Raw genomic sequence first — 22,951 nt, 5'->3', positions numbered from 1 at the left:
TCCATCATTTCCTACAATTAACATTTTAAGAAATATACCTCGTTCGGTAGTATTTCTTGTACATTCTATTATGTGCACAATCTTCAGAAGTAATTACTTCCTGATGAACTGATAAATGTTATCTGAATCTGTAATATGTACTATGTTATATTATTTCCATTCAATAATAATCACAAATCACCATATAATCTTTCCGAAAATTTACATAAAACAGGGATCACCCTTCTTTCTCCACATGAGCGAGAACGGAGTGTAGGTGCTTTAGAATATTCCCAACGTAGCGCTCTGCGTGGCGTACAAGGCGGATTATTGCATATGTGATAATACTGGAAGTGATAACGCAAGAAGTAAGAAAACAAGATGGGAAGATAGATAAGCAGGATTGGACCAAATGGTAGTAAAATAATAAGTAGAAACGAGGAAATGGGTGTATGGCAAAGAAGATAGGAAGATACTTCAAAAGGAGACTATTAGCTATGTTCCAGGTGTGAATGAGAGAAAACGACTTTAGTGAGCAGCCGTTTATTAGGCAACCCAGTTGGTCAGTGGATTTGAACATTTCAAAGCTAAGTTAAGAGTATTCATTAAATGTATGATTAGAGGTAAAAAGTTGGAAGGAAGGACACTGAGGTGAAGAGAGAACTTTTTAAGACAAGTGCACATAGTTTGAAACAAGCGAAAATAATAAAGAAGAATGAACATTAAAGGAACATTAAAGGCTGTTAAATAAGTCAGTGTTGAAGATGAGAATACTGGCTTTCGCCAACTATGTCTCCTCCTCCTCTTCGCCCCCTCCACATACATCACATGTCCCCTCACTCCTACTCTATTTGGATTTTCGACAGAAATAACAAAACTTTTTATATGAAAAGAATATTTTATTGCGGGTTGAAACTTTTTAAAACGTACAACTATACAATAGTAATTTGGAGGTAGTCACACTATCTATGTTGCCTGTTTCTTTGAATTGTTTTTAACCAGATCTAAAAATTAAATTGCATATACTTAAAAAAAAAATGCTTTTAGGAGATGCGGCTCTTCCGAGTTCTCTAAGTATCGTATAAGCTATAAATGATAAAAATCTAAACAAAATAGTTAATCTCTTAGGAAATTGTGAGGTTATCACTAAGACATGATTTGTGAGTAAATATGTTTAATATGTAATCAATTTACGAGTGATACGTGTGTGCCAATTGGACCATGTTTGTGGTCTCTTATGGTTGGTAACGTACACCCGCACACTCACAGATCTTTTTCCATACCAGTGTTTTTCAAATCGAGTGTATCCCAAAATGAATATATCCAGAAAACTCTAAAACTCGAGTTTTCACATCTCAATACTATATATAGGCACTTGGTCTTGTATTATGGATGGGAGAAAGCAACAACTACCGTTATCACGCTAATAATAAGTAAAACCACCCCTAGTATATCACTTCTACAAGTAACATATCCTAGCTTACTCCTATAAGTATACTAATAAGTAAAGTCACTCCTAGTTAAATTTAAATATTTGGCTTTTCCCGATACATCGTACACTCATGCCATTTCTACATACTTCTCTGAATTTTATTATTTTCTTTTTAAATTCAAAAAGTAACAAAAACAACAAAACTGTTATTAACTGTGCCTTTTCTTACAATACTCTAAAACTAATTAACGAAGTGGACACGATTTAACTTAAAATTATTAAGTACCAACACAATTCGTGAAGGTGCCCAATTTGAAACGACGAAGAGATAAAATGGCAATTTTTATGGTACCTTATGGGGAAGTGTAGATGTAACCGTCCTAAAAACTGTGACCTGTGTACAGAGAACTGGCGTACAATCCACACTTTCACTGTTTCACTGCACGAGTAGCCTATGTTATAATCACTGTTTGTTAGGACTATTAGAGCCCGTTAACTTTCTTCGTTCGGACAAATACATATTCAAGCAGGTTGAGCAGTCTGGCATGCAAAGCACGGCGCGTCGGGGTCGGTGTCTCCTTCATGTCATTTGGATCCTTTGATTTTATCCTTTTTACTATCTCTACTCTCTCCCCCAATCACTGGCCCTAATCCACATTCATTTCTTTCAACTCCTCACACAAAAATTTGGAGATTGCTCATCGGGTAACAATAAATCACGTATACCGCGTAGAAAACTACCATTAAAAATTCAAATCTTGATATATTTCAGTTTTGGTCTGACATGTTTTGAATGAAAGTAGCTCTCCCTAGAGAGCCCAAAATATTTCGAGATTTGAATTGTGTTATAAATGTTTCCACGCGGTTTGAACCGGAAGACCTTTATTATCATCAAGGTCACGACACCGGCCGCGTAAGCCTACGAATTAAGACTAGTACCTTATCATTATTAATTATATGTAAACTAGCTGAAAGTACCTGTGCTTAGCTAGAGTAAAAATAGCACACACATTACGTGTGTAATGGAAATCTTTGTTTGGTTTGAGGAGATAAAATAATACTTTGACTTACACCGCAGTAACATGGGACTGCAGCTAGTTCCCTTCCTGGCCGTGCGGGAAAGGAAAATCACTCCTAAAACCACTCCTGCCACCCTCCAAGAATAAGCTTGCGCTTTATTCATTGGTGAAACATAACTACCAGCAACACAACACAACACGGCAACCGTTTAAACTGAAAGTTGTAGTTGGATGGAACCAAAATTAGGGGGGGAAACAGTTTACCGCACCACAGCTTGTGGAGATGGACAACTTCAATGACGTTTCTGTGTTAAGCATTAAGCTTCAACCTGCAGTCACTTGTCATTGCAAAGTTTCGAAATAATCAGATTACGCGGAAGCTTTATTGGAGCACCAATTTCAACTGACGGTTGTAATGTGCAATCCCAAGTGGAAAGTGTAAAGAAGTAACTACGTCTTCCACTTTTACAACAGAGTCTACAGATTGACATTTCACTATCTCAGTAGGAAGTTGGGCCAATAAATAATCGTTAATGCTTGCCGCCATGTTTATTATTTGTGTAACAATTACCTTTTCCTGATCTGAAGACATTAAATATTGCTTGCGTATAATGTTGCTTAAATTGGAATAGATATATTCATTTTAACTGTTTAGACCCTCGAAAACTGTACACAGATTGTTTGGAGTGTTTATTTTACCATTTTCTTCGTTCACGCTTTCATCTACAATTTCAAGAAGTTAGAAAACTCTTCTGCCCCAAGTTCACATGTGAGATAAACACTGATATTGACTAGCAAGGTTTGGACTAGGACTTTAAACCACAGGTACGAAAACTTATATAGTTTATAGAGAATAACAACTTTAAACTCTGCAAAAACAGTGTAATCTTCAAACCTTAAGTAAAAAATCCTCTTTGTGTTAATCTGGTATAATGTTTAATAGTGTAATGTAGTAATATAACTGAGCAAAAGAAATTGTTTTGATTGTTCAGATTTAATAATAGATCACTTTTTATAATTACTGCTCCTTGTTACACATTGTCTCAGATACATAGACTACTGATATTAACAATTATTAATACAGTTTTCATGATTATTGATCCATATTTCACAGCCTCAGTGGTATCTTAAGATAACTACACAATTAATAATAGAACATGTTTTATGATTACTGTCCCATTGCCCGAGATGTATGTACGAATAACTATCTAATTGATAATAACAAATTCATAGTGTTATTGCTGCATGCAGTGGAGCACCCAGAAATCTTCTCTGGGGCGTGTCGTGTACACACATGAGTTGGGTTATGGACTTTTGAAGTAATAAAAGGAGGGCGAAGTGGAGGGTCAGATTGTATAAAGTTTGCAGTAAAATCACTTTACCACCAATCACCAGTAATTTTATACTCAATTTTAAATTTTTATAATTTCAGAATTTTGTTGAATATAATATAATATATATATATATATATATATATATATATATATATATATATATATATATATATATATATATAATATACACTTTATGAATAAAAAATTACATTAAAAACTTTAAAATTTTTAATTGTACTTTTTTAATGGTTATTATTGAGTAAATTCAGGTATATCATATAAAGGAGGTTAAAATACATAAATATGTGGTAGAAATCACTTTTTGAAAAAAAACTGTACCTCACGTTGAATTTTGTTTTTGTTTACGGGAAATCAAGTGAAAATTGAAACTATTGTCTTTATTCAGACAACATCATCAATTCAAGGCCTATAAAGCTCTTATTATTCTTCCAGTGTTGCAGCTTCCACTTCTTAGTTCTTGCTGCTACTCTGGCATTTTCGACAATCTCATCAGCTTTTTTATCTGATTTTATTTGCCACATTTGATCAAACGCCCTTAGCCCACAGTTTGTATTCACCAAAACGTTCTAGCAACACCTTTACCATACCTAAGTAACTAGAGGTTTAAATTACTAATAGAATCCTGTAGATCTCTGTATATAGGCTTGATTTTATTCATAAATGCCAAAGGGAGTAAAGAGCAACAGTATATCTAAAAAATACGGAGCACTAAATATTTCGAAAGTTATATTAGTATTAGAATCAAAAATGGAAAAATCAACCTTGTGCCATTTATCGTTGTAAAATGTATTTGAGTAGTTTAGCAAATTTATGTATACCTATTTTGTGTATTAAACCATTGATAAAATAATAAAAATCAAGAAAAAATATAAAATGAACAATCTATTTTTTAATGGCGTCAGACTCTACCTAATTAAGACAAAATTTAATCATAACATTATCAAAATATTTTAAAAAACAGTTAAGTTTAAATCACAAATAAAGACCAACTCTAAATCTTAATGTCTACTCTCGGATCACAAACTAATAGAGCTCCAATAACAGGTATTATACTAAAATTTAGCTTGTTCATTTTTGAGTTTTTACATATAAAACTGCTCACTAACAATAACTTCCATGATATATCAATGACAACGAGAAAATATCGGTTTGGTGCTACTTTTCAACCAAACTGTAACTTTGCACATTCATAAGTCGGAAACCTGTGATTTTATAATGTTTAAGTGTTCATACAAGATATATGCAAGAGTATTGTAATGGAGTATGTAGTTTTTAGAATCTTAGAGTAGTATGTGAATAAAGTTGTTATCAAAAAACCATTTTTACTTTTATTCTTGACTGGCTGATCCTCAAAATTCGGTATTGCTCACATCATGGAGCTCTTAGTTATTAAGCATATAATTTTGTAAAATTACACAATTTTTAACGCAGATTAAATAGAACACGTTTGGATAATTTACCGCAACTGGCAATTGCTAGTTTAACGTGCAAATCGTGGCACTGTCCAGGACGGTTTTGCCTCTTAGTGACGATTAACAACAAACTAACTCAGTTTAGAACTGCTCAGAGCTTGGTATCATGTTCACTACTGTGACGACTGATCATATCGGAACTACTCCAGAAGATACTTTGCACCAGGTACTCGTCGTCATAAGAGAACAAGTAATCGCAAACCGAAAGTACCTGGCACAAGTTGCTTTTACGGTACAGATACTTTACACGTTGGACAAAGTATTCGGACTCGTTTACCAGTAATAGTAAGTGGAACATTTAGGAGTACTCTGTAACGTATCATTTTAAATCAGTACGAGTGCATTTTGAACTCGGTTACTGAAAGTACCGAGTACAAGGAGAAGTCACAAGAAATAATAAGAATTGACATCACTTTCGTAGTTACTGCGGGAGGGTGAAACATTTAGCGTTTTGAAATAAATTGAATAATATGTGCAGTGTTGTATATTTTGTAAATTAAAATAGTTATAAAGTTTGAATGTATATATTTGATTATAATGACTTCAAAGTTACAACATAAATATTGTTTTTATTCCCAAATAAACTAATAGGGGATTGATTTCTGAAATTAAATGCTCTTGGGGCGGGGCGAACTGTTCGTTCCCCCCGTCACGTCGGTGCGCCCCTGGCTCCATGCTTCATAGCCTCAGCGATGGATCGTCAGGTAAATATCTAATTAATTATAGAGCATGTTTTATGAATGTTGCTCCATGCTACTGGTACTATCTGATGCATCTTTGGATAGTAATTCAATTGTTTTTAATGACAATGACTCCTTTGTTGCATAGGGATGCAAGGGACTCCTACTCATTACGCATTGAGAATTAGTGTAAAATTAGACAAACAATTTACACTATACATGAAATAAATAAGTAAACCAACATATATTTTTATTAAGAGTCGCGCGTGAGTATATTATCACCGTACACATTATGAGATATAAATAGTTGATACGTTTATAAAAATGAAGCATGTCTATTAAACATAAATGAACTGAAAATATTAAGTTAGTGAATTATTAGATTATGTACAGTCTTATGTGCCACTCACATAGCATATTTTATGAGGTGGGTGCGAGGAACCAACTAAAAATCAAACTCCGGGAAACAAAACGGATGGGAGGTTAAAATATGTAATGTCACGTACAGAGAGATATGAGGAGGACCGAGATGATCTCACCTTACTCTTGCCACGCTAGACAGAAGATACCAAGGCAAATTGCAAGGCAAGATACCAAGGCAGAAGAAAAGTATGGCAAATTGCCACTCTGACATCACATCAAATGTTATTAATTCTGACTCAAAACACAAAAAGTTCGAGCTGTTAACTTTTAAATCATTACTAATATTCTAAATACCACCCAGCTCTAAAATTACCAATTTTACATATAGAACTGTAGGTGTAGGATTGACGTTAAGTCCATTTACATAAATAAATCAACGTGTGAATAAATATTGTTATTTTTAGTATTTTTCTATTTAGGAGGAAATGCCTTTTACGACTATTTTATAGATTAGATTAGTTATAATTTAGTATTAGTTTACAAATGCAATATCTGTCCAGATATACAACGATGACACTATGCACTATTTTATTTTATTGTTTATATTTCCAATTATGGTAGTACACTTTTAACTTTTGTATACATTTCAGTAAAACTATACACAATTTAGAATGTTATTGATGTATTTTTGATAAATAACCTACTTCCATGTGTTATATAAATTGTTAATAAAATAAAATGTGTTAATAAACAAGTTTTTAAAGTTGTGATATTGTAGAGTCCTGATTATAAAGAAGCCTAGCACTAGTCCACATACTTTTTGGCCTTATGGATTCCATATCAAATAATGATATCTAGCAATATTACTATACGTTATCAGTTGACACATCAAAATTGACACACCACCATTTTTTATACACAAGTGACCCTTAACATAAGAATTGCTTTGTAAAACTAAGACTTAATGTTGTCTAATTTCTAGGAAGAGACTAACTGCAAAGCATTGAATAAAACTGCATTCAAATTAGTTTTGTTTCATATACAGGAATGGTGCTCATTTCTTCTCATTTGACAAAATTTGTTGACGGACAGAAACAACAACAAACAAAAAAACAAATAACAAACGTTTAATAACGTTTCCACCGGAATGTTTAGCAGTGTCAACGCATATTATTTTAGTAGTGTGTAATAAACAATGAAACCGAACTGTGGAGACCTAACACACAGCAGTGGAACAGCTGGATACTATACCTTGCAGCACAATGAGCGTAATTAAATTCTAAACGCGGTTCGGCTGGGCTCGCATGAAATACTCTAATAAGTAAGTCGCTTCCATATTCATAGCCTTACGTTTCATAACGGCAACTAGTGGGGGTGGGTTCTCCGAACGAGCACACGCGCCTTTGCTCTCTTGTCTATCTTAAGATTGATGTAACAAATCAGTTAACTATTTATCCCCATTAATAACGAACGTAAATGGTATATTTCATGACGACACGCTTGTAAGCTCTCTTGTCTATCTTGGGGTTGTGTAACAAAACAGTTTACTATTTATCCGCATTAATAACGAACGAAAATTGTATATTTCATGACGACACGTTTGTAAGCTCTCTTGTCTATCTTGGGGTTGTGTAACAAAACAGTTGACTATTTATCCCCATTAATAACGAACGAAAATTGTATATTTCATGACGACACGCTTGTAAGCTCTCTGGTGTATCTTGGAATTGTGTAACAAAACAGTTGACTATTTATCCCCATTCATGACGACACGTTTGTAAGATCTCTTGTCTATCTTGGGGTTGTGTAACAAAACAGTTGACTATTTATCCCCATTAATAACGAACGAAAATTGTATATTTCATGACGACACGTTTGTAAGCTCTCTGGTGTATCTTGGAATTGTGTAACAAAACAGTTGACTATTTATCCCCATTCATGACGACACGTTTGTAAGCTCTCTTGTCTATCTTGGGGTTGTGTAACAAAACAGTTGACTATTTATCCCCATTAATAACGAACGAAAATTGTATATTTCATGACGGCACGTTTGTAAGCTCTCTTGTCTATCTTGGGATTGTGTAACAAAACAGTTGACTATTTATCCCCATTAATAACAAACGAAAATTGTATATTTCATGACGACACGCTTGTAAGCTCTCTGGTGTATCTTGGAATTGTGTAACAAAACAGTTGACTATTTATCCCCATTCATGACGACACGTTTGTAAGCTCTCTTGTCTATCTTGGGGTTGTGTAACAAAACAGTTGAATATTTATCCCCATTAATAACGAACGTGAATTGTATATTTCATGACAACACGCTTGTAATCTCTCTTACCCATCTTGGAGTTGTGTAACAAAACAGTTGATTTTTTATCCCCATTAATAACGAACGTAAATTGTATATTTCATGACAACACGCTTGTAATCTCTCTTACCCATCTTGGAGTTGTTGTAACAAAACAGTTGATTATTTATCCCCATTAATAACGAACGTTAACTGTATTTTTCATGACGACACGCTTGTAACCTCTCTGGTGTATCTTGGGGTTGTGTAACAAATTAGTTAACTATTTATCCCCATTCATGACGACACGTTTGTAAGCTCTCTTGTCTATCTTGGGGTTGTATATCAAAACAGTTGACTATTTATCTCCATTAATAACGAACGTAAATTGTATATTTCATGACGACACGCTTGTAAGCTCTCTGGTGTATCTTGGGGTTGTGTAACAAAACTGTTGACTATTTATCCCTATTAATAACGAACGTAAATTGTATATTTCATGACGACACGCTTGTAAGCTCTCTGGTGTATCTTGGGGTTGTGTAACAAAACATTTGACTATTTATCTCCATTAATAACGAACGTAAATTGTATATTTCATGACGACACGCTTGTAAGCTCTCTGGTGTATCTTGGGGTTGTGTAACAAAACATTTGACTATTTATCTCCATTAATAACGAACGTAAATTGTATATTTCATGACGACACGCTTGTAAGCTCTCTGGTGTATCTTGGGGTTGTGTAACAAAACAGTTGACTATTTATCTCCATTAATAACGAACGTAAATTGTATACTTCATGACGACACGCTTGTAAGCTCTCTGGTGTATCTTGGGGTTGTATAACAAAACAGTGGTTGACTTTTTATCCCCATTCATGATGACACGTTTGTAAGCTCTCTTGTCTATCTTGGGGTTTTTAACAAAGAGTTGTTTATTTATCCCCATTAATAACGAACTTATGATCGATTATATATTTCATAACCACGCTTTGTAAGACCTCTTGTCTATTTTGAGATGATGTAAAAATCATTTAACATTATCCCTTATAATAAGGAATGGTAAACATTATACGTTTGTTCTATTTTTTATCAATTCCTTCCTTAAATGAAGGTTTCCCTTAATGTTAGATGTTAAATGTAAGAAAGGACCATATGGTCCTAATTTTGCCTCAATAAAGAAGTGTTTCTTTCTTTCTTTTTAAATATGATTTAATCTTAGAATATTGATTAATTTATTGTTCCTCTTCTGTTCATTTATTAGCTTTAATAAATTGTAATAAAATGAATGATTCTTGCAATATCTAAATGATTTATTAAATCTTTTGATAGTTAAAAGTACCTTCAAATTTTAAAATAATATTTTTTCTCTTAGTCTGATTTAAGAACAGACAATCAAGTATTATCATTATTTTGAAATAGAATAATGAAAAATAATGCAATAATTTGCAATAATATAATATAATGCAATTAAGATGTTGCTTAATTGTAAGGGTTATTTAAAATGCATAATTTATTCAAATATTGGTTTTATTTCTTGAGTCTTTATGGAATATTTTAAGTTGGATCATTATTACATTATTTTAATATTTAATCACATGATCAATCAATCAGTCAGTCAAAATTTATTTAGTAGTAGGTTTTAAGAAAAGACTCTATATAGATTAGTAGTTTTGTAAAGAGCTAGTTAAAAAATACATCTGAATAAGGACTTGTAACATAGCTAAAAACTTTCTCATGTAAAGGGAAAATGGCAGGGTGAAAAAAACACAAAATAAACTAAATATATTGTTTTATTTACATTTCACAATTTCTTAAAACTAAATATATCAAATCCAATTGTAGATGTTTGATCTTTGTCTTCTTAAAAGAATCTTACAGTTTTGTGTCAACTATCATAATAAAAATTGTTCCCAAATAATTATGCTTCATTGTCAAAGTCAAACATATGTTTCAATCAAGTTTACATATTTAACTAATAGCCTTAATAAAATAACATACGTATTCAACAATTATACATCCAAAAATATACTATAGTTTGAAAATGAAAACCTTATACCTATACAATAATTACTGATATTAGAGAGAACACCACTATTAGTACTTTTATTAGAGAAAGGTATTCATATTTCAAATATAATTTGTTGTAAACATTTTAAAATTATTGCAATACCAACTTAAATGTACTACTAAAATTCCCACTTTACGAATGTATACTAGACGTGTGCATGTCAGGGAACTAATATACAATGATATTACACACTGATTGTACATTTGTTTAGTGGAAACATATATTCTACACTGTCAGCAACAACAACATTATTGAAAGTGTTGTTTAATAAGATGATTTAGACAAGGAAGAACCTAACTGTTTAGGGTGGGGGGCGGGTGGATATTTTATTTAAACACAGGTAGTCGACACACAACATGATACTATATGAGTCTTACTTCAGAGAAGATTTGAAGGGATACAACGAGAAGCAGATTATTTTGCTTCTCTATACTCCCCTCCCTCTAAAGAGAACTAGACAAAGTGTACTATCTTTGGACATATTTCACTTTTTTCTTACTAAAAAGTTACTGAAAATAAAATTACTGATTGATACTGTACATAGAGGATTATTTAAAAAATTAAATTCTTCTATACTGTATTGAGAATATGCTACTTTTTACACAAGTGTCAAACAATGTGACATCAAAGTATCAATTATAAAAGTACTAGGCAAAAAACAATATTCTTGTATAAAAACAAGTTTATTGCAGGGTATCTGTTTTGTTTGTACTCTTTATAAGCAAACTCCATTCTCATGGCATTTATGATGAGCATAATATAGACGTTTTTGCTTTATATTTTGATATTTTGGAACAACACAAGTTTAGGTACCATGCATTTATATTGTTTTTTCTAATACATTATAAACTAAGAATAATTTCCATAGTACCTAATTTAAGTATAATAAAATAAGCATGTACTTAACATCTACACGTGTAACTAATTATGTCATGTATGCTGTTTTGGGTTTGTGAAATCTGTGCCTCCTTCAAAGAACTACAAGGAAATATAACTGACTAGGTCGGTTTCCTACTTGAGAATTTCACAGCGATACAAGGATTGGCCAAAAAGTATCTTCCATGAACTCAAACAGGATAATGAGACCCAGATGCCAAAAGATACAAATTTTCTCTAAAGATGAAACTTTGTGTAAGTTTTTAATAAAAAGAGACAATTCTGTTATAGTGGGGGATGGATTGCTGTCAGCCGCTACTCGGATTGATCTATGGTGTGTTGCAGGCACAATTACCGGGGCAGAGAAAGCGCCAACAAAGACTCAAGAAGATTCTCTATTTCAACCGCAAGTTTTCATCTATCAATGATATACCTCGACTAGACTCAAATAAAATTGAGATATTTTACATCTTCTGTCATTAATTATAAACCATCTGATAAAGCAGCAGAATTGTGTTGTTTCATTTACTTTATTGGGACTATCCTGGTTTCCTTGTGTGAAGTCTAGTTGGTATATCAAGGAATATCTGTGTCCTGGCTAAGATGTGGAATGAGATACACTTAGAGATATTTAATAGCCTGAAGAATGTTGACATACTATCTGTGCTGAAAAAAGCCTAGTGAACTGCCTGATAATAACACAGTCCATGGGAGATCTGACCTTAGTTATAAGGTCATTGGCTGAGCGTTAGCGAAGCCTATTACTCAAGGGTCTGAGGTCAGTTTGGAGGCACATTTAAAACTCTGATCGATAAATTACGAATCTCTCAAAATTATTTTTTACGTATTATTTTAAAAAAGCAGAAAAGGGAAACCTCCTTTGCATTATACCAAACGTTAAATATACTACCTTTCTGTCATATTTTCGTGTTTAAAGTATTAAGTCTGTTCTACAGGAGAAGTGGCAATAAAGAAAATAATTTAATATGTCACTATAATACTAGGAGCTGTTCTGCAGGTAATGCTAGACTAATTAAAGTAAACAAATCCATTTTTAGGCATTTCTATAGTTACCTTGCACCTAAATATTTTAATCAAGTCCCTTATTATATAAGACAGAGCATTAGACTTAGGGAATTTTGTTCACTGTTGAAAAGTTGGCTAATGACTAAACAAGATGTAGAATTTTTGAATCTTGTAATTAGTTAATATAGTTTAATTATTTCCATAGCATACAATATATGTCATAAATTAATGTTAACGCACATTTGAAAAACCTTTTCACAGTTCTAATTATTGAATAGTTATTACAATATTTAAGTAGTCTAGTTTAGAGTTTGAAAGCATAAACATTGCAGAGAGTGTCTTTCTTGAATATTTAAACTTTATGTGCTAGACTGAAAAAAAAATATTATTGTATTTTTATCTTTGCCTTATAAAAACTGGCCACACTACTGGTTACGTGGCCAGTCAATTTCCAGGTTTTGTATTTGCAATTTCTGTTGTATGATGCTGATGGAAATAAATCATTTATTCATTTATTCAGCTATGTGAAGTTACTGGTTAAATTACAATAATTCAAATTAAAAATTATTATTTCATTTCACTATCTTTTTGCCTTTTTACTTAAACATTACAATAATTTTAGCATATTAATTGATCCATTACAATGCATGAGCAGGAATATAATGTACCAAAATGGAATACCAATGTAATTATCCTGTCATTTCAAATCTTTAGAACATTTTGGACTTTGTCATGAATATTGTATTAAGCTAGTCAGAACCTTAACCCCTTAATTGCCAGCCCGTGTTAACACGAAAGAAGAACATATGAAAGATACTGAAGGACATGTATCTTAAGCAGTTAGCTGAGGCAAGTCTGGACTCAGATGCTGTGGCAGAGGGATGCATGTGAGACTGCATGAATATTAAAGTTAGGATTTAGTAGGAAATTAGTTATAAGAACTAATTTAGTTTTACGTGTTAATTTAAAATATAATTTTATTTAATATGTTTTTCACATTCACAGACGTATTTAGTTTTATAAGTTTGTTAATTTTTCAATTTACATGCTAAAATATTATAGTAATTTCATGTTCTTTAAATGTAACAATTTGTTTGATTCTTTTATTCATAAGGTAATACATAATTTGTTAATTTGTTGTTGTCACAGGTTAAGTGTAAGAAAGAGCCATGTGGCCCTAACTTTGCCTGTAAAAAGAATTTTTCATTTAATCTTTGTTTGATGAAGGCAATCCACTTTGCGTTCCAACTGCCACAACCGTGTTAGTCATAGTCATAGTCAAACTACTTTATTCTGTAATATGTACAAGGTACAAAGAATAGCGTCACTACAATGAAACTAAATACTGTGTTATCACATGCCTAACGGCTGTTTCGCTACAAGAAGCCTGGCAACTATAAGATGATACACATTGGTCTCTACTAGTGTTTATTTGAACTATTACAAATCCAAAGTAGTGCTGTTAATTGCTACTACACTGTGAAGATCAACTGAGGAACTATCACAAATGCATATGGTGAAGTTTTACCTGGACTTTAGAAACAGAATGATATTTTTTCTAGTTTTCTTAATTGTGTTTTTGAAGTTGCTACTGTATTTTTTTTATTTACTATTTTGATTATGGTTCATTTGGTATGGAAGGAATTATTTGTAATATTGATAAGGACGTTTTATCAATTTTAGATTTCTTCAGATCCATTGTTGTGAGTTAGGCATTCAGCAGTGTGTAACTTTTCTTAGAATGATGGTGATTGGGATGGAGACTCAATTTATTAACCGCAATCTAATAAGACGAATCAGGAGACTCTGGTGGCAGTTTGATAAATGAAGATGTTGCTGAAGTTGATTATGTGGACGAGAAACACACTACATTTATGCTGAGGAGCAGATCTGTGCGCTGCAAATAACCCCAGCAGTACCAGGTGACAGCACCATTGAAAACTCAGCACTTAAAGGCTGACAAATCAGATAAGCTGCCTTTAGTTAATGTAACATTGTATCTCCAATACATAAAATAGCAGCTAGGTGATGGGGATCGGACCAGGCTCATGTGATATTATACAGGTAATGAGAAAGTATGATTTCTTTTGTTTTTAGAAATTGTAAGCTTAATAAATAAGGAATATCCAGAAGTCAAATACTTTTTGAACAATCCTTGTATTACTACGGTATATATAACAATAGCTATTTCAGTACTGAGTATTTAATACCTGTATTGTTCAAGACATAAAAGAGATTATCAATAATCATAACTTTGGCACTAGAAACACCACCTTCTTTACCCCAACTGTTAAGCAAAACTTGAGTGCAGATTGTTGTTTAATGTGAGCATAATTCAACGTTTTCTCATGACCTTACTTGGATTTTAAATATAAAAATATTTAGAATCTGGAATATACTGTGTCTTCAGAATTTGATGATTTTTGTTTGCATATTGTACCAGATTTATTTATGTTTAATGCAATCAATCATTACATAGTAAACTGTGTACATGATTAAAAAAATAAATTTTCCAATAAACATTCCTATATCAAGCCTCTCCATGTAATACAGGTTTCAATCAATTGTATTTGTGTATGAGACCATCTATGAACAGCTTATATGTGGATAGAGATAATCCTGCACTCAAATTGTTAAATAAGTTATAAAATAAAATGTTTTAACACTTCCATGTTTAGTTCTACAAATCTGAATTTGACATATTCTACTACCATGTCTTCTCCTTTCTTTGAGTTTTCTTGAAATATTTAATTTGCTCTCATCTTGTCTTTAAAAACCATATTGTCTATATTATATGGCTTCCATAATTATCTAAAGCTGAATCAAAAGACAAAGCTCATAACTAACTGTAAACAAAATATAACATTTTTTTTATTAATTTTAAATTTGTATAAAGGTAAACTAGAACAAACTAAACAACAAATTAAATAAATAAATAACAAAATACAAAACATAGGGAGGATTGTGAGAAAAATCACTATCTACTATGACATGTTTGAATAATATTATTTACTAATTATCATTGGACTTTTACACTACATATGTACAGTAACCTACATATCACAAATCCCCTCTAACTGTTAAAAAGAGTTTATTCTAAAATATTTACGAGTTAAGGTATTCATGAAACACTTATAAACAACGGTTTGAATGTATCTCCATACATTGAGGGAAAGATCCATTTTTGTACAAATTAGAGTGTATTTTTAACTTATTTGTCAGTGCTGGAAGTAACACTATTAGTACTTTTGATTTTTCAGACTATTTTAATTCCAGAAGGCAGCATTCATATACATTATATCAGTCCTATTCTGTATAATGTAGTTATAGGCCATCATGAATACCTAAAAGCCTTTTGCAGTGTGTAACACATGGTGTTCAATATCAGTCTAATTGAAGAAAATTTTACAAATTTTTAAAAATTACTTCAGTAACATTATTATGAAATGGTGACAAATTTTAAATCGTCATAACTTTTGAACGTGCTCTTCGCTGTGGTAAGTTAATACTTATAAACACATTGTATATGAATACCTACATGTAACACACTGTATTCAATACTAACCAATAAAAAGTCAAATAAAAAAAATTATTGAGCATTAACCTATTAACTTATTTTAATTATTTTTACATTTTTACAGATATCTGTCACTTTGTACTGGTTCTTTTAATGCAACAAAATAGTTTTTATAGACAATCTAAAGAGGACGTTATTTTTAAAATAGTAATTTTATTATTGGTTTTCATAAATTGGAATATAATATCTATTTGCAAAGTAAACTAGTAACACTTATCCAAAATTATTATAACTGTTACGTGTAGTATCTAAATAAATTATAATTTAACCAATAGTTAACGTAAGTAAAAAATTCATTCATAGAAGTCTTTTTGAAATACTGCACGCAGTATGGACCTTAACTAAGCTTAGCAACCAATGAAAACAAGCTATTAATTTGACTGTTTTGTTAAAAGTACAAATATTTTTTTGATTGATTAGTGCTCCCAATAAAAATACAAACTAAACAACTAAAAGTTGTATTCGACAAAAGAAGGTTTTATCAAGAACTATATTAACAGTAAAGGAAAATAAAACAATAAATGACTAATTAAAAACTAAGGAACTATAAAAGTGAGGTAAATCAAAGCTTATAAAGAAAAACTACTATGTTTTACAAGGTTATTAAACTCAATACATGTTTCCATAAATTGCACTATAATAGTTTTAATTAAAATATCATAACTGTACTTTTGTTAGATGTGGTGTATTTAATGTACTGAAGCAATGATGATATGAATATATTTTTCACATTATAAAAACTATGGCTTCTATTATAATAATTATTATTAAAGGTTCTTGTTTGGATGGTAGGCTAAGCAAACAAAATGTAAATAACAATGAATAAATCCAATGGAAAACTGATGATATTAAAATATTTCACGGAATAACTTTAAGTAAGTTGTTTAACATAAACTTTGTTCACTGGCTTAGTTCCTCCCCTATGCTTTGTTATGCAATTAAATTATCTCCACCACAGTTGTGACAAGTTCATAGTAAAATTTCAAACACGTTGTTCTTTAAGTTCTTTCATGTGCACACTTCAGTCGCTGTAGTTTGACAACTAACAGTCACAGCACCTGTAGTCAGTTAGCACACTATTTCAACAGTTCAGTTTCTTTTTGAAAACACATCATACTACAGAAGTTGCTCTTGTACAAGGATGGCAATCAAGAAATAAGGCTATCAACATTGCATACACTCTAGCCAATCTGGTGTTTAAAATTTAAACAGATCCTCAAAATGAGGTAAGAGATACAATCCATATGCACACTTATCGGATTGTATCCAAATTCCCTTCGTTTAAGGTGAGTGTGTGATAGAGCACTTATGGCAATTGACAATGGAAACACCACCTGGGATAGACATACTGTCTTGGAGGTCTGAGGACCTAGTTAAAAATAAATGATGCTCATATCGTTACAATTGATAACAGTCCCAAGTGCTAAGACCTAATGTTCAGTAGGAGCCTGAAAGCCCAAAGAGAAATTGATTTCACAGTAAACCACTGGTTCACTGGTTACCAATAACCACTGATACATACCATCAATCCTTTAAACTTTTAAATAAACTTAATGTTTGAAATAATTTTTCAAAAAAAAAACTAAAAATTAACTATTATTAGAGTATTTTTTCATGTACTATGTTGTGAGAGAAACCAGTCAACTTTATTTCTACAATAACTTTATGATAATAAATATATTTGAATTTTTTTTTGGAACCAATTTATATTTTAAATTCTACCATCCAAACAATACAGTTTATCTTGAGAAAAAAGAAAAGCTTTCAATATTACAAAATTTAGCACACGTGCACCACAACGATACAGAGATAAAAAATTCTGTTGTTCTGGACATTCCACCACATCTAATAATGCCTCATCTATATTTTTTATTATTTACTATCATTATTAGATAGTAATGGTAATAATAATTTATTACTAATGTAAATTATTAAAATTAAAATTTTGGAATATAAAAACTAAATAAGTAAGAGTGTAACAAACAACAATGCTTCAATGAGACTATTCTAGCTATCTGAAGTCATAAAGAATAAAACTATAAATACAATTCATTGGCTAATTTAACCGACCTCAGTAAATATAAACTAAAACAGATGTGGAAATGTTTGAGAGAAGCATGAAAGAGAATAAAGGAAGGAGAAAATGTTGGTATCAGCTGTAGGAGAGAACTGTTCGCAAGTCTTCTGGCAAGGTACACACAATGTCCTGCAGACGGCACTGTAACTGTCTGCGAGTTTCTTCCCCCAGAGGCATATCTTCAGCATCACATTTCTCCAGCTTACACTTAATCTTCAAGATCATATCAACCACTTCCACTTCTTTCTTATCTTTCACCCACTTTTTCAAGTCCTGAAATGCACAATGTATGTGTTAAATGTACTACTGTTTACATACAATAGTTTAAATATTTAACTTTCCAATTTAAATGACCGAGAGTATCCATGAATACTCGCAAGAAATGTTAAAGAATATACATTATAAGTCAGTATAGTAAAAGTTCAACAGTAGTAATAAAAAGTGCAAAGTTCGCAATCTGGATTTCCAGATCCAAAGTCACTGAAAACATGCTATTTCCTCTAAAAAGACTTAGTCTTTCAATTGGTTCATCCTGAAAAAAACTAAATATGTAGTATTGAAATCCACAAAACATGCTTCAATGAGAGCTTTAAAGCTATTTGACGTCTTCAATACAACAGAATTACAAATACAATTTGTTGTCTAATTTTAATGCACTCATTAGGTATGAAACAAAACAGAGGTGTGGAAGTGTTTGAGATAAGTGTTATAGGGGATAACGGTATAACATGTATGACAAAAACACTTTCAGTGCATTATACGAGTAGCTACGCAAGGGCAGATGTTGCACCATGATAAGGCACTCTTTTTCTTCTACACATTATTCAAACACAACAATTTGTAAATAGAATAAATAAAGTCCTTAAAGCAGTAAAAAAATTCTCAAAATAAATTCTAATTTTTATTTCATAATGGCATTAAACTATATATTAAATGCAGTCAAATCATTTATAAATCAAGACTAAAACTACATATTGAACGATTTTATATTGATATTTTCAGTTTTTAACCACATTAGTGATGATAACAGATCTATCTTCAATCATATATCTCAACATCTTGTTGATTTTTATAATTTTATATAATTTCCCTGCTTTCTTCCAAATTTTATCTTTATTTCTTCATTAATCTGCTTACTACCATGACACCAAGTGTTTGAAAATATTCTTTAACAACTCTCTACTAACATTATATAGAGTTCTTCTCTGAAAATTTCTCTATGTATTTTCAGTATTTTTTAAATTTTAACTCACATTTTATAAATTTTGTATATTTCCAAAAGACCTAATTCAGCTCAAATTGGAGTTTATAAACATCTGCATTTTGTTTTGGTATTTATCCAATGTTATGAACTTAAATCATAACTGTTAAAAGACTTATTTACTCGATTAATTTGCCTAAATTAGCTTTTTAATACTAGTAGAAGTTGGTAAGTGCAAATAGGGCTGGTGAAATCGTATACATTTGTCCTCACTAATAATTTCAGTTACTGAACTGCAACATTTTTTAAATGGCATGTTTTAAATTTTGTTATCTTTGAATTTTTTTTGTTCATTGCCAGAGACATTTTAGCCATAAGTCTTTATTTACCAGTGAATAATGAATGATAACTTGAATGTATTTATTGCATTACAATGGTTCCAGTATTTATTGTAATGTGGTCTACATGTTTGATTTTTTTTACAATTTTAATTATATACATATCTTGAGTTTGTTATGTCTAATGGATCCATAAATTCTTTGTTTATGGTTTGATATAGTATGAAAATAAAATGAGGCTTATAATTTAATTTATCTTTGTGAGACATCATGTTTCATTAACTGTAATTGAAATTTTGTGGTATATGTCTATTTTTACACGCTTTACTGAGTTAGCACATCTATTTAAGTTTATATTTCAACATTATAATTCAAAAACAGTTAAAGTTACAACACAATAAATTTGTATAACTATTAATCTAATTCAAATAAAATGTTATAATGTTTATTCATGTTTTGATCATCAAATTTACAAATATGCAGTGAACATGCAAATTGGTGGTCTTTTATGGGGAATTATATGACATGGAAAATTATAGCATGTTTTAGGTTGAAAGGTTATAGTTTCCTTGATCCTCGTCATTTATTTAGTTATATACTTGAGCAGATAGTAACAGAATCTGTCTGCAAACAACCAAGTGATAATGTGACCTACACTAGCATATTTACTTTCCTAGACTTATAGAAACGTGTTTTCAATATCAATGTTCTCTCTATTGGGTTCTTGTAGATATAATAAAAATGTCTAAACCCAATGCATCAAGGATCAATGAATCAAAATATTATTTATTTATCGTTATTACAGGAATATACTGAATGGTGCCAAGTCTTAAAATAACAATAGTACATTAACAAGACAATGGATTTAAACATATTTAAATCAACGTTAATTCTAGTCGTTAATCCCTAAAAATATCTGATGTAATATAGAGATTTTAATAAACAACAAAGGGACTGAATAATAAAATTTAAGAACCAAAAACATGAATACTAATATACTGCATTTAAGTATCACAACCTGACATGTGCGCCTGTTTGCCATGCCTTTTATTAAACAAAGTAAACTGTACAAATTTCTTGTTCTAAATGCTGCATATTTGTTTGAGTAAGTTTGTAATTAAAATGTACAGTTTGATATGTAATGAAAATGTACAGTTTGATATGTAATGAAAATGTACAGTTTGATGTAATAAAAAAACTATTACCAATCGTTAGTACACTCTTTACAAAGGATATTATATTTTTTACCATCAGTTTGGAATAGGTTTGTTCCCTTGGGGCATACCCCCTGAATATGATACACCACTTATTGGGCGTTTCTTTTCGTATAAGTTAATATTATTTTCCAGGAAACAAAAAGAGAGTCTTGAAGAATCAATAAAAACTTATCAAATAAAAAGTACTGTTAAAAGTGACTAATTACTATTCCTTTAAATGTGTAATCATACTCATTTGTGCACAAGATTACGCAATGTAATTAACTACAAGTAATACAAAAAATTAATGTTATTAAAATGTGTCTCATATTTTACATTTTTATCTTGTATTTTATCAAATTTATTGCTGGAGGGTGGCACATTTTATTTAATAAGACCAATTTGTTTAAAATTTAGTTTTTAACATAAAGGGTATATTAAACATTTTTTCATATGATTCACTATTTAGATTACAACAACACACCCAACTGCTAGAAAAATGTTTATTAGGCTAATTAAAATGTGTTCAAAGAAATTACTATTTAGTTCTTCCTTTTAAAAATGAGAGTAGTAGTCTTAATAAAATGAGGCTAATCTCCTGTTAGCCTTATTATGCTCACCCTCATGGGCCACTGGCGTGTGCAAAGATCTTATGAAACAGAATGAGGGGGAGAGTCGATACAGTACAAGGTCAAAGCACTAATAAAAAGTCCAAAGTCCAACACTTTAAACCACTGGTTCTTCTAAATTGATTCGACTTAAACTTTTCAAGTTATAACTACCATCTTTTATAACACCACATGCTTATACACTGTACAAGAAACAAAATTCACATGAAATGAAAAATTAATTTAATAAATAAAATATTTAGTAATTTGAAATTTGGATTTTTATTACTATAAATTTATCCTTCATTCTAATTGTTTGAAATCCAGTACTGAAAACACAACTAAGTATGGTCTTAAAGACAGTTTCTAAGGGACTTCAAGTTGTTTAAAAAAAGGAATTGTACATTTTCTGTAAAAAAATTGAACCGGATCTTGATACAAATAAACAGATATGGAACAATGAAAAACAAAAGAAAAAAGATTTTAATAACCTAGACTTGAGAGAACCACTTTGGATGGATATAGTCAGTAATTGCCTCAACCAGGGTGGTATTAGCTTGAAGCTTCTTTCCCCCTTGGCTAGCATATCTTTGCACACTCTTTCCAACCATTTATTATGTCTGGAAATCATAGAAAGAAATCTTTGGTTGCAAAACTATGACTTTACTAGAGGATAACTACTGAATTATGATTCTATTGGATTTATGTGATTCTTAACCCTAGAAGTGTGTCCATGTTACCAAAGATAAAACGTCAGTCCATTTTTGACGTGTTGCAAGGGTTTTTTAAAAAATTCGTAAAAAATATTTAATATCAAGAAAACATATATTGTTATATATCGTTTTTCTTCTCAGAAGTTGTACTATTTGAAATAGGAATAAATCTTTTGATATTCTTTGGTTTAGTATATATTTTCATGAAAATATCGAGAAATTGCAAAAAGTTTTATATGAAAATTTCAAGTTTGGACCTCTGTAAGGTATTGAAATATTACAGTAAGGTCAAAATGTTAAATGTATAAAATGTAGAGAATTCTATGCTAAATTAGAAAATATATTAACAATTTCTATTAAACGAAAATTGTAATTTTGCCATTTGTTTTTTACAAAAGCGAAAATTTACAAAAATGTACAAGGGTTTGGGCTTTTCATTTTTTTTACCTCCAAATGTGACTATATATTTATATGAAACAGTTTTATATTGTAAATTATACATGCTATTTGAAAACACTAAAAGTAAACAACAACAAAATAAACTATTATTTTATTATAAGCTTACAAAAAAAAAAATCTTTTGAAAAATGAAAATATTTTGTAACAAAATTCAGAAACAAGCTAAAAAACGTTCACTTTACTTTATGTTTATGTAATTTTTGAATATACCCTTAGTACG

General features: G+C 30.9%; 1 protein-coding gene across 1 annotated transcript in view; it reads right to left on the bottom strand.

Moving 5' to 3' along the window:
- Nucleotides 1-15,551: 15,551 nt before the first annotated feature.
- Nucleotides 15,552-22,951, bottom strand: part of LOC124369123 (protein DENND6B) — a 69,766-nt gene continuing 62,366 nt past the window's right edge. The window contains exon 9 of the mRNA XM_046826882.1: nucleotides 15,552-18,489. Within this exon, the coding sequence (XP_046682838.1) occupies nucleotides 18,292-18,489 (198 nt within the window). The 3' untranslated portion in view covers nucleotides 15,552-18,291. The remainder of the gene's footprint in view (nucleotides 18,490-22,951) is intronic.

This window comes from Homalodisca vitripennis, chromosome X, assembly GCF_021130785.1.
Source record: "Homalodisca vitripennis isolate AUS2020 chromosome X, UT_GWSS_2.1, whole genome shotgun sequence".
NCBI classification, from domain to species: Eukaryota; Metazoa; Arthropoda; class Insecta; order Hemiptera; family Cicadellidae; genus Homalodisca; species Homalodisca vitripennis.
The sequence above is the reverse complement of the archived record's forward strand: the minus strand, read 5'-3'. Positions and strand labels throughout refer to the sequence as shown.